Raw genomic sequence first — 14493 nt, 5'->3', positions numbered from 1 at the left:
GCACACCTCCACATCATTTTAAAATTTTATGGATCCCTAAAATCCCAAGTTCTGGAGCCAGTGACACACAACACCAAGGCATATTGTCACAGTCTAGAAGTACAGCAACTCAGACGCCTAGAGGAATATTATCGAAGCTCTGAGTTTAGAGGGCTAAATATAGATAAGTTCAAGAGACCGCCATGACTTACACACAACCTGGCAGCTCAGTCTTTGGAACTAAACCTGTGCTTTAAATGGGGGGAGGGAGGCAGGGGTGGGAGTGGACTGGGAAATGCAAATTCTACCACTGAGAAGGCACTGGGAAGCTCCATTTTCAAGGTCACCACTTATGATTCAATGGAAAGCATATGATTTTCTTTCAGCCGCATTATGTTTAGTGTTGTAATAATTAAAAATTGGGGGATTAGAATTCTAAGAATATAATGCTGAAGTTATTACTCTATAAATTATTAGTACTGACCTTTGAAATTAAATGTGCCCCTTTGTTCCTTTTCCTCTTCAAAGAAACAAGAATAACTTCCCATCTGTTTGCTATTAATGATGGTGACCCTAAAGACAATTTAGGTTATTAATATAGGCTTAGTTCTCAAAACTCTTCTTAATGAAAATCAAGACTTAGCCATTAATCAAAATAATTCTGTAAATATGCAAATTAGACTATTAGCATAGCATTCAAGTGACAGTAAAGGAAAGAATGTGCAGTCAGCAAAAGTATTTAGAATTTAACGTAGCCATGCAGGTTAAAATTTTGTGTACTCACGTGTATAGGGTGTACATGATGCTTCCTGTTATATTGATCATATAATTACTCTCAAGTAGCTCATCATCTTTTTTCCAAGTGACATTTACTAAATTCAAATCCCCAGATGTTGTGAATTGGCATATGAGTTCTACGTTAGAAGGTCTTTGTAAAGTGATATTTTTTTCCACTGGCACATCAGAATGTTCTATTAGCCACAAAAAGAAAACAAAAAAAGATATGAAAGTTACAGTTAGGAGAAACCCAATAAACGAAACAGTTCAAATCATCAACAATACTGCTTCTATCGACAGTTTCTTAATGTAACATTTCTTTGAAGAATGATTCCTCTGTTGGAGTAGATTTGGTTCCCTTTATTATTCTCTTTCATAGGCACAGCTGAAGAAAAGTTGTGTTACAACATTAACAGAATGACAAAAGCCTAAGGCTATGATCTTAATCTCCTTAAAATCTCTAACTGACAAGGATGTAGGGAAAAGAGTATTGTATTAAAGGAGAGCCATATGTTCTGATAGTGTAGAAACAATACAGTTAACACAAACAAAAACTAGTGGAGAGAGAACAGAATGACTGTTTTAAATGCTTTCAGTAAGTATGTTATTGGCAGCTATCACAAGAATGTATTATGTATAGTGTGGGTTCGTGTGACACACTAATTCTAAAATTCCCAGTCTTCTTATTCCTTAAAAACTCGCAGGGATTGGATAAAGATAGAAATATAAGACAGAAGAATTTAAATAAACATTCCAGAGTCTTGAATTTTCACTGAATTTGAAATACCAGTACAAAGCCATGAGGTGATATTTCTATATATAAATGCATAGATTTAGATATAGATATCCCCCACTTATGGAGGATACATACAGCCAACTTTGTTTATTTTGAACAGTGGTCAATAAAGGGAAAATATCAAACAAGTACACTGCTCCTCCTACACTAAATGTGCCACTGGTAACTAAATAATAGAGGAGGAAAACTTTCTCTTTATAGAATTCCAGCTAATAAATGGAGAAATCATAGAAATATAAAACAATGACTTGCAACCCCTAGTGAATCATGGATCTAGACATTGTGCATCCACTGCCGCAATCACCTCAAAAGCAGAAGTGTGTGTCTCTTAAGGAACGCCCCACTACCTAGGAAGTAATCTTGTCAAAAAAAAAACGTAAAGGGGGACGGGGGTAAAACTGACTAAGTCTCTAGATCCAATTACCACTTTTACAGGAAACACAGAAGAGGGCAATACATGTTAAACTATGCCCCACGAAAGTAATCCACAAAATCCAGATCGTGAGAAAACTCTGCAAGATGAATGATCTGATTTTTTCAACAGATAAATTAGAAAAGAGAGAGAGAGAAACTTAAAAATAGGATACTTAAAAAACACGCCTCTTAAAAAAAAGTAAAACTAAACTATAATATTTAGGGATGCACAGCTTGGTAACAAGGCAATCTTAAGGAGCAAGGAAGTGACTATATAAACATCAGAAAAGTGGTGGCTACTCTTAAGGGGGAGGAAAGGGTTGTACTGGGAGAGGGCACTGCCTTATGTAAATACATTTCTCAATTTCATGCCCAACAGTATCATATCACTAAAAGTAGAATGCAGAGCCAAACTGCAGAAAGAAAAACAAATGGAACTTAAAATAGCAGAACATCACGTTTAGTTACATTTAAAACTTTACAAAAATGCTTCCTTAAGCAATGACCAGGTGCAAAGTTTGCAAACAGTCAAGTACAGCTACTGTGAAGTGCTTTGTGAGAACACGCTTGAAATAACTGCTTGTTTAATTCCAAAATTGCTGAATTGAATTTTATGCTCCAAAAGAAAGGAAAAAAAGAAAATCTTAGTTATAGAGAGACCTTAACAAGATACAATTATATAGTGAAAAAATGGAATCAGTAAAACTGAAGGGATTTACACATTTCAGCATACGTGCTGAGCATCTACACATGCCAGAAATTACACTAGGTACTAGTAACAGGAGAAAATATTTCAAGATTTACTATATTTAGTCCTGAGCTGCTGTTTTCTGTAAATTTTCTTCACTTCACCTTTTGCTCTGGTGTACCCTTAAAACTTAGTCTTGTCTCCATGTCAAAGAAATTTACTTCATTAGTCAATTTCATGAAGGAGTTCTCGACACACAGTCCCTATTTTCACCTACATACTCATTTCAACACAGCGTACTCTGGTATCTTACTTACCACATTACAGAAAGTGCTTTCTCTTTGGTTAAAAATGGCCTAACTGTTTAACCTGACGAGCTCTTTTCAGAGCTCATGTTTTATTTGATGTCTCCAAAATATCAGATATTGCCAAAGACTACTTACTCCTTGAAATTCCCTTTACTTTGCTTCTGTTTCATGATCCTAACATTTTGGTAGCCACACCAACTCTTCCAACTGCCCATAAATGTTGGTGTCCTGTGAGACTTTGCTCTCCAGCCTCTTCATTTTTCAATTTGACACTCCCATGTTCGATTCCACTATTATCTCTAATACCCTTTATTTGCAAAACTCTTGGCTCCAATCAAGACTTCCTTCTTGATCCCTAGGTCCATAGCTCTAAGTTTCTACTGGGCATCCAAACCTAGCTATCCCATTGGTACTTCAAATTCAATATATCCAAAGGAATGCACTAACTTTCTCCTCCCCTGACCCATAACACTGACTGACATGCAGTAGAATTTAGTTGATTCCAGCTCTGAGATGCCAATCAAATCTGCTCAGTTGGCTCCAACCCTCCCTACTATAGGCCTTTGACGTGTTCAGGATGTGCTACCGCCAAAATAGAGAAGCTTGCCCTATTGAATATTTGAAGCTGAAGGAGTTTGAGAAAACAGAAGTAGGAAGGTCACTCTGACCTTCCCCCTGCTGTTCTCCCCTGAAACAGGTCATAAAACCCTCAGGTGGGAGGTGCCTTCCCTAACCCTGGAGGAAAGGAGCATCCTTATCCCCGAAGACAAAGGGACAAGGAGAAGAATCCTAACAAATTCACCTTGCTAAGTTTCCCCCAGTTAACTACACTTATCTCATACTCTCTGACCTATCAAACATTCCCAAGACTGTCCACTCTTCACCAAACTTAGCAAACAATACTCGGGTTTAACTATTTCTTCAGGCCTTAATTTCCTTATGGAGGATCCTGTGTCACATAAAACTTACATTAAATAATTTTGTTTACTTTTTCCTATTAATCTGTCTTTGTGAGTTTAATTTTCAGACCCAGTCAGGGACTCTAAGAGAATCAAGGAAAATTTTTCCCCCCTTATACCTTCAGTATCTTTCACCAGGACCAGAGAAATGACCTCCTAACTTCTCTTAGCCGCAGTTTCTCTTCCTCCACGTATTTTCCATAACTACACCAAAGTTGTCCTTCTAAAGCAAAACAGATTATTTAATTGCTCTGATTAGATACCTTCCATTTGCCAAAAAAGTATCTTTTTTTTAAATTGTGGCAAGAACATTTAACATGAGCTCTACCATCTTAGATTTTTAAGTGTACAATACAGTATTATCGCTAAGGACAATGCTGTACAGTAGGTCTCTAGAACTTATACATCTTGCCTAACTGAAACTTAGTACCTTTGATTAATACCTCTCCACTTCCCCCTACCTCAGCCCCTGGCAACCACCATTCTACTCTTTGCTTCTATGAGTTTGACTATTTTAGACACTTCATATCACAATAGCCAAGACATAGAAATAATCTAAATGTCCATTGATGGTGAACAGGCCCCAAAAATGTGGTATATACACATAATGGAATATCACCCAGCCTTAAAAAAAGAAGGAAATACAGCAACATGCAACAGCATGGATGAACCCCAAGGACACCATTACAAGTGAAATAAGCCAGCCATTGAAGGACAAACACGGCATGACTCCACCCATATGGAGGGGTCTGCACTTCTGTAGTCTCTGCTCATAGCAGTTACAGTCTTTGTTGGCGATGCATAGATCCTGGGAAGGCTGAACTGGTTTGGTTTATCCCCTTACTGGTGTGTGAAAGGAAATCTTAACTTACAGAGAAGGAAGGGGCCTCAGAAGGTCAAAATGTCTAGGGTATGTGGTATACAGACCATCCACCGAAGTCTCCACAAAACTCTTCCGCATCCTGTAAAACTCTCTTCAGACATTGCTCCAGACATTGGAGATTTCTGTGAGCCTTTTGCTCAGGTCTGAGCTGAGTGGTGCTCATCAGTAGCCCAAGTCTACACTGGCAGGCCAGCCTGCTTGGAAGGAGGACACCCAGGCCTCACCGCAGGTTGTGGAATTTCAGGAGGTTCTGGAGGCTGGAGCACCCAGAAAAAGTCTATTCTGACTCTTGCATTATTTCTTTGGCACCTTGTGGGGCTGATGACAAACCATCTTTATTGGAGGAGCACTGGCAAGGAGGTATAGCAGGATTATCACTCCTAGTGAGACAGGCATCTTGGTGGGCTAGGTGAGGCCCTAGCTGAGACAAGTGTGCACATACAGGAAGCCACAACCACCTGAAGTCTGCCACACACCTTATAACATAGAGCAAGTCAACAGCCCGTCCATGCCTGCTGCAAACCACTCGGTTCGCAGAGGGACCACAAACTGAGCACGCAGTTCCAAAGTCAATCAGCCAGCTGATCACATCCCGAGATCCAGTCCCCAGCTACTGCGCCCACGTCCCTTTGAAGTCCCCTAAAAAATCCCCTTCAACCCAGCTCGAGGCTGCTCTCTCTGCTTTCCGAGACAGCCCAGGCTCTCTGCAGCCTGTCCTTTCCCTTACCTAAGTCTTGCTTAATTGCTCAAGAAAACTTAATAAAACTGTTTTGTACTTTATTCTGTGGCTCTCACTTGAATTCTTTCCTGAAAAGGCCCTTTCTTGGGCCCGGGACCCCAGGTGGGGTACCCAGCCTGAAAACACTAGCAGGAGGCGTTACAGACATATTGATATTCCAGAAGGTGATGCTAGGGTACCATGCTCTTTTCAGGGATGTGGCTTATCGGAGCCTCCTAACACAGCAGGACGTTAGACTATGAACTATCACCCCCATTCCACAAGGGAGCAGCCCAACTTCCGGGGTTTCTTGCTCAAGGTTACTCACAGAGCAAAACAAAGTATTTGTATGTTGGACACCTCAGTTTCCTCATTTGTAAAATGGGACAACACATATCATGAGACTGTAGAAAGGATTAAATGGGCTATAATAAGGAAAGTTTTAGTAATATATTAATGTCTGAATAACTGCCCACTTACTTCTTCTCACCATTTAACTCATTGGGGAATATAACAAAAGCTATTATGTATCTTGTAAAAATTATATACTGATTATATGAGATAAGCCCCATTATTATCATTCCTACTTCATAGATGAGCAAGCTGACGCAAAGAGAGGTTGACTATCTTGCCCCAGATAATATATCAAGAAAATGACAGAGGTGAATCTCAAATTTAGGTGTGGCTGAGTCCATATTCTCATGACCAACAGTATATATCAACTCTCAAAGATATGAAATTTCATAACAATGGAATTTTCTTCATCACTTTCAAAATACTGAACCAAGATTACTTTTTGAGGAAGATTGGCCCAGAGCTAACATCTGTGCCCATCTTCCTCTATTTTACATGTGGGACGCCTGCCACAGCATGGCCTGATAAGTAGTGCACACATCTGCTCCCAGGATCCGTACCAGCATACTCTAGGCTGCCAAAGCAGAGCACACGAACTTAACCGCTACACCACCGGACCAGCCCCTGAACCAAGATTTTACATGAAAGAAAATATTTATAGAAGATGAAACAAATGTATAATGTAGTAACATAGCAATGTGATGACAGATGAATGGTGTGATGGACATATTTTAAACATTCACACTTTTAACTGAATGCTTCTATTAAAAGTGGAATGTAGCCTTTCTCTGCGGCAGGCCATTCTCCAAGCCCTAACTGCTATCTCACTGTTTCTTATAATACTTTGCAGGTGCTTCTGCAGCTTGCTTTCTTTCCTATCAGGAAATCACAAGCGACAAAAATATGTAAAAAGTTTTACGTCAAACTTTAAAATATTTGTGGTTAGCCAACAAACTAACATTTCCATTGAACTCAATGGACAACTTCCTCAAAACCCCCCAACTGCAATGCATTCCTGCTATCTTAAAGTGTTGCAAAAACATCCACGACATCTGTTTCCAAGACTATACCCATTTGCTCCGTTGCTGAACTATACTTTAAAAAGACTATTCTTAAAATCATACAATAATTTATATCTGCCTAAAAACTGTCTCATTTTCATAGTTAAAATTTTTAAAGTATATGAACCTTTGAAGAATTTGGAGTCTTCAGAGAAATGACAGGAGTTAGTCCTTAATGGGTCCATCTAGGAATTATACTGCTTGAAATAAAAGTCTACTTTGTTATTTTATTTTTTTTAAAAAAGCCAATTAAAATTTCTTGCAGAGGACAATGTTTCCAAACATGTTTTAGAAGCAGAAACTCATATTAAAGAGAATTAAGTGCACTACCACATATAAACCTGGTAGAATGGGACAACCACGTCTGAAGCAGAGAGGGAACATGCAGCTCTCTTTCATCTTACCACAGAAGGCAATCGGGTCCCACGTTACATCCTAAAATAGAGACAGAGCATCCAGAGTCCTTACAGAAACGGAAGCCCCCTAACATGAGGCCAACACCCTGCATACAAGTGAAGCAATCAATCCTATTTGGAACATGCTGTTGCTCCATTTATGTGATGCTTCTTACCAGATGCGGTTGAATTGACTTTATAAAATAACTCCTCTGAATAAGAATAAATACATCATCTTAAACTTAACATTCAAAATTTGTAAAATAACACAAGAACATCGCTCCTTCGTTCTTGTAATTTTTAACCCCTCCCAAATTAAATCTCATATTGAAATAAAATATCACGATCATCCTATTTTTTTCACTGACTCCGTCAACAAGTTATTTATATGCCATCTGATCAGTGCAATACTGATGGGTTACAGGCTAAAATACATGTGGTTCCCGAATCCCATAAGTTTAAAACATAAAATCACCAATGTACACAGAGAAGCCCAAAAGGATGTAGTCCCAACTTGAGCATAAAAGTATACAATAAAAGTATATGTGTGTGTATATATATATAAAAGTGTCTGTGTATATATATACCTATAGGAGCCCCAAAGACCTAGGAACTATGTGGCTGGTGTTATATAAGCACAGTTCATTCTCAAACTTTTGAAATTTTATGCAGGCATCCTCAAAAGAAAGGGAAATACTAAAAAATGTGGATGGCTTCTACACAAATGAAGCCAGGTTTACCAAACAAAATTCATCAAAGATTCAGCAATATTTTGGCAAAAGTGCTAAAATTAGCCAAGAAAAGATGCTGGCTGTATTTTATTAAACAAAGTTCCTGCTGGTCACTGTTTTCTTCCACTTTAATTAGTATCACATTTAATGGTTATTTCTCTACTTTCTTAACTAACTGACTTAAGATCATTTCAAAGAAAAATTTTAAAAGGTACATGGTTCCATTTGAATTTCAGAAAAGCGTATTTCTTCTTGTTTCCAACAATGCAATACTTAATTTGAGGTTATAGCATTGAGTAATAATCTGACAAACACTTTCTTCCCTGGACGTCAACAGTCTTTACGCAAGATGCGATGACTGGCAGTCTGCCCTGAGAAACATCACAAATATCTGCATCTCAATGGAGTCATTCCAGGATCTTCTCGACAACAAAGTGCCTGATCAGCCAAATGTAAGGGACTCTCGCTTCTTTTCCTCAATCTCGTTGCCCGGGCAGCTGCCCCTGGAATCCGAGTGATCCTAACCCAGACCTCTTGCCTGGCTGGCTCTAGGCAACATGACTACCTTTCCTGACCTTGATTGGTCTTCCAAATTTTCCTCCGTACCTTAACTGCATATCTGTTCCTCCAGCGACTGTTCTGCCAACGTCCCTGCATCACCAGGACCTTTCCAGGCCAGCGGCTCACATCTCACCACGGTAAACAACACGTGCCATTGGGGAGAGCTTATGCCAACATTACCAAGGTGGTCAAGAAAACTGCTAGCCAATGTTTTGATTTTAACCTTTTCAGTTAAACTATAACACACTGATTGAGATACCAAACACTATAATAAACAGAGGGAAAGAAAACAATAAAAGTAACAATAACAAAACCTTCTAATTGCTGTAACGCAAACAAGGAATTCCAAATACTGACAATGGGAAACTTGGTATACACGGTGATATAAAAATAGACCATTATCAAAAGATCAGTTTTAAAAACCTAGTGACAGCAGAAAGGAAAAAACTTCTATTCTTAGTCAAGTCAATTATGCTTTCACAAATACACTCATCTCAGCAAATGCAATTTCTATGACAAGTCTATTTAAGAATAAGGCAATTAGAATAGCTTTGTTTTCGAAGCTTTCTACATAGTTACTAAACTAATGTACATTTCCTTAAAATGGGTATGATTGTTTTAATAACACTGTTGAAAGAAATGGGTAACTGGGCATTAAGAAAGGCTGCATAGTATAATGACTAATAGCACGGCCCCTGGTACCAGACTGCCTGGGTTTAAAAAGGGGCTCCTTGGTCGATTCACTTAATGCCTGTGTGCCTTCTTTTCCTCATCTGCAAATTACAAATAGTAACAGGACCACTGCATACAGTTATGAGGATTAAATTAAGCTATATTTAGAAACATATACATGGTACATAGGCAACACTATGTATCTGCTAAGCAAATAATTAGTAACAGTTTAAAAACATAAAATAAGTAAACAACCACGCTTTCATGAATCAAAGGTCATGTTTTTCATTCTCCCACGTACAGGAGGACCCCGTGTTTCCCAGTCCCAAGCATGTTTGGGTAAATAAGAGTGCTAAGAGCTGGGCGAATGTTGCCATGCTGGTCCAAAATTTGCAACTAATGTATTACATTTGAAATCTGTTTACAGGAAACATTTTATCCCAACAAAGAGATCAGCTTCTAAAATGGCCAGACGAAAAGAGAAAACAATAAAAACAGTATAGAAATGTTATAAGCCCAATTCAAATAAACAATGATATGACACTAGGAAAACCTTCCATTAAGATTCCATTAGATTAAAAATCCTAGTGATATCAATAACCTATGGTACCTGTGGTACCAAATAACCATCAATGCATTCAGATTTAAATTCTCTATTTCAGCAAAGGTAGTTTCTAAGACCAAACTTTGTGATGGGAAGGCAACCAGAACAACAGCCCACATGAAAATGCAAACGTCTCGGTCACAGCTCAGAACTCCAGTGTTTCAAAATTAATGTCAAATCTTTTCTTTTGTCAAATAACAACAAATCTAGACTTGAATAAGGAGAGACTTTATTCAAAAAGTCTATTGCCAGAAAGAAAATGTTCCAAACTTTGGATCTGTAAGCATCTCGAAATCAAACAGAAAAAGGCTTTTCTTTTACAGGGAGGGGTAAGCAGCTAGCAGGAACTTTCGGGAGGAAATGAGGCAAATCAGTGGTGGGTGGAAGCGGACCGCCCATGCCTGGGCTGCGGTCACACATTAGTGCTCGCTCAGACTCGGGGGAAGCTGAAGTTCAGGGGCCCGGGAGGAAGAGAAGCCTGACTTAAGTTTGGTCATGCCAAGGCGGAAGGCAAGAAGTGAACAATTGTGAACATCTGGTCTCTTCATAACAGTAGGAGTACAATCGTGAGCTGCTTAACGAATGGGACACATTCTGAGAAATGCATCATTAGGCGATTTTGTGGTGTGAACAGCATAGAGGGTACTTACACAAACCTAGGTGGTATTGACTACTACACACCTAGGCTGTGTGGCCCTAATCTTATGGGACCACCATCATATATGCAGTCTGTCCTTAAGCAAAACATCTTTACGTGGCATATGACTGTGCTGGTTTTAATAGCAGTAGTAGAATAAAAGATTGATTAGGAGTTAAACCATCCAGACAGGTTAAGTAAGTAAGTAAGTAACCAGCCTGACAACAACCAAAATGTCCATTTCCTGCTCTTCATCTGCGCATGTTTTTCCCAGCCTCCAGCTACACGGGGGAAGTGAGGGATGTGTTGCTGCCAGCATCACCAGGCTGGTCAAAGGATCCGCAAACTTAGATCTTTTCACGTGAATCTCTCTTAAAGAAACATTTCTAACAGAAGAAACCAACAAGTAGAACATGCAAAAAGTAAAAGAACAAGAAAAAATACAAGTGTCCCAATTACTTTTTATAAGTAAGAATAAACTCCAATTATTGGAATGGGGACAGCTGGGAACAAATAGGAGCTGCACAGTCATAAAAATGTTCTACCAAAAGATCAGTGCCAGCATTCCATTGGTATCAGATGGCGGCGGGGGGTGGGGCAAGCACACCTTTTATTCATATTAAACAGAAACAGAGAAACAGTCTTAAGACGAGAGGACAGTTAAAGACTGGACACATAATTGGTTAAAACTTGTTACTGACTTAACAAACAAGTGTAAAATTTTTAAAATTCTAATTATACTTTTAATATTGTTACTAAAACAGATAACTACTCTTACTCATTTAAAGAACTCTGAGATTACTTTTGAAACACTGGAATCCAAGACTGTGAAAAAGGGAAAACAGAGCTGAGTTTTATTTCACAATTCTTTATTAGTTCTTTCATAGCATTGTCATTGACTCATTGATAGCATCTTTAATTTCTCTGCCTAAAGGTCTTCCAGTAAATACATGAAATCTCCTCCCAATGCAGAATGATTTGAATGGATGTACCAGCAAGAACTGATGAAAACAGAAAAGTCTCCGCGAATCAGAGTGAACCCTTCCCTCTTGCCAGCCTCCCTCTTCCAGAGGGCCTCTCTTAGCCCTCCCACGTGTGGACTAGCCGCCTCCTCCCTGCACACACAGCACACCACACTCATCTCATTAGACTCCCATTCTGTGTTATAATTGTCTAAGGTGCTGGTGTGTTTCTCCCACCAGACTGTGAGCAGGGGCTAGCACTTCATGAGGCAAAAAGCAGTGGCTTAATTAAAAATAAAAACTGATTTGGGCATTTTCTTATTTGAAACACAATACATTTACCAGTTAGTGATATGTTATGACTCTCCAAAGGAAGGTTAGAATATTTTGCCATCATTTCCACTCGGACAGGCAGACTTGTAACAGGTGAAGCTGTAAGAAAAAGAACATGTGGTTACACGTTATTATCAAGATTAAATGACTATCTAAAAGTTCGTTTGAAAGAGCTAAAATGCTATTGTATACTATTAATGAAAATAATGTTTTCAGGAAGCTCTGATTAACCAGGTCTTATATGCTCCATAGATATTCAGAAATATATTGGGCTATTAAATGAGACCAAATTTCCAATATTTTCTATGTTCTTTTTTTTTTACTGAAAAATCCCTAGTGATTTATGTCAAACAGCTTTAAAAAAAAAAAAAAACTTTCATTTTCTTATCCTACAGTTTATAGTTTCTTTATAAAACATAAATGAACTTCAGACATTGAGGAATTAGATAAGAGAGCCAAAAAAACGAAAGACATGAAGAGGCAGAGAGAAGATAAGAGAACACGGAGGGACAGAGAGACCATAATAAAGGACACGGAAAAGGAACAAAATAGAGAAGACTGGGCACCAGAGGCCAGAGAAGAGAAAATGGCTGCACAACGTGAGTTTGCCCTGCTATTTGTTTTCCAGCTATGGCTACAGGCTGGTACGCCCTGTACCAAGCTGACTTTCTTTCGGTTTTCCTCTGTCACTTCTCTGTCTTTGGAAAACTTTTATCAAAGAAACAAAATTTGCATTTCCACCTCTCCCACTCTCCTCAAAAACTTCTTTTCTTTTTTTACACTGGCTACTATTTCTTTGACTTCAAGGCACCAGACCTTATCTCCCACAAGAACTACCCCAACTCCATCAAAAAAGAGAGGGAAAAAGGTTTATTATTGTAAACTTGGCTGCATTCTTTAAACTTTTCATTCAATTTAAATGAAACCTGGGCCCTTTTTATTTCACTTTTTTAAATACTCTGCTCAGAAAGTTATTCCTTTCTTCTAGATTTATTATTTATTATTTATTTATTTATTTATTATTTATAAATTTATTATTTATTATTCCTTCTAGATTTCCAGTTCTTTCCTTTTCTTATATGTATGAAAAATGTTATCCAAGTCAGCGAGCACTTTCGTTGCTTCAGCTTACACACAGCTTTTACAATATTGCCTGATAAAAAAAATCTATATAGCAGAACCTAGCTCCCCAATAAGCTGTTCCAAAAGCTTGATCACTTCTAATGCAGCTTTGGAAGATGGAATGCATTTTTCCATAAAATAATCCTTTAACAAATACCTAAACCATACCACCCTCTGACAGTGATTACATAGGAAATTATGCCCTGAGTTTCTCACTGGGCTATCAGAAACACAAAATATTCCCTCCACCCACATTTAATATGCATTGATTCATAGTCTCTTTCTCTCTCTCTGACTCTCAAATGCATGTGTGTGCACACACTCACACACACACACACACAAACTGCCAGAAAGGCTCCTATCAACATTCTTTTCCTAATGAAAAAAATGTTTTTCCATTCTTGGGCATGGCTCACTTAGCGGTTGTCTTAAAGAGGAACTATCTCAGGAGGGTCAAGGCACACGCTATTCACTTCTGAATAAGAAGCCAGGAGGGTGCGGATGGGAAGGAATGAGCTGTTCTACTATATCATCTGTTCTGTGAAGCTTGCAAAACATGAGCTTTGATATCTTTGCTTCCTTGCTAAGGAGTTCTCCTTTCTTGGCCTAGCCTACTGCAGAGGAGAATGCAATCAAGAGTTCTCTCCACGCTCTTCATCCTTCAAACAAACCCGTAAACCTTTCGAGATGCTCTGATGTCTTTATTAGTATTAGTATTATTCACACTATCAGCAACAATGAGAGTGACATAAGCTGAAAAAATGCTGTCATTCTTATTCTTATTTCACTTAAATAAGTGAATATACAGAGCACCTGATACATGCTTGATGCTGATGGGGAGTATGAAGCTGAGTGAACTCCGTCCCTAGAGGCTACATGGATCACGATAATACAGGTTCAGGCCTACAATTTGTGACGGAGAGTCATTAAAGTTTCAGAGTAGCACCCATTCATATATTGACTCTAACTAGACTGTGTATTTTATAAGTTGGCATGGGAGCCACAGAGTATGAAGCCTGAACCACATCTTAGAGGACTCTGGAGGTGGGACGGGGTGGAGACAATGCCGAGGACATGAGCTCTGAGGCTGGGGTTATTTCCCCACTACTCATCATCAGGACCTGGATGCACAGTCCACCTAGGACCTGCATTAGAACAAAAAGAGAAAGGGGGTCTAGGCTTGGCTTGGGCACAATCTAAGCTTATAGAAGTTAAAGGAACAGGAGGAAAAGGAAAAACCAAGCTTCAAGAGTAGGGAAGTTTGGGTGGTATCAGAATACACTAGCTTCCCATTGCCAGTCCATACATTAAAAATCTAATCAGACAGCCCATAAACCAGCCACCCCTGCACCCTAACTTCATATCCCCCTTAAAGCATTCGCCTTATCAGTTTCCAGATTCCACTGAAGATGCCCCACATGCAAAAGAACACGTGTAACTGTTGGGGTTCTTCCCTTGGGAAAAGTCCCTTTAAGAGGCAATGTGCCCAAACGCCTTGAGTGGGAAGGCAGGGAGGCTACAGAAGGTGTCAGAATAGTC

At 38.9% G+C, this 14493-nt stretch overlaps 1 protein-coding gene across 1 annotated transcript in view; it reads right to left on the bottom strand.

Annotated features, from left to right (window-relative positions):
* EMB (embigin) overlaps positions 1-14493 on the bottom strand; it is a 44167-nt gene that overhangs the window by 15152 nt on the left and 14522 nt on the right. The window contains exons 3-5 of the mRNA XM_046671211.1: positions 11842-11931; positions 764-950; positions 464-552 (exon numbers count right to left, since the gene is read on the bottom strand). Of these exons, the coding sequence (XP_046527167.1) occupies positions 464-552; positions 764-950; positions 11842-11931 (366 nt within the window). The remainder of the gene's footprint in view (positions 1-463; positions 553-763; positions 951-11841; positions 11932-14493) is intronic.

This window comes from Equus quagga, chromosome 9, assembly GCF_021613505.1.
Source record: "Equus quagga isolate Etosha38 chromosome 9, UCLA_HA_Equagga_1.0, whole genome shotgun sequence".
Classification (NCBI taxonomy): domain Eukaryota; kingdom Metazoa; phylum Chordata; class Mammalia; order Perissodactyla; family Equidae; genus Equus; species Equus quagga.
This window is presented reverse-complemented; position numbering and strand designations above follow the sequence as displayed.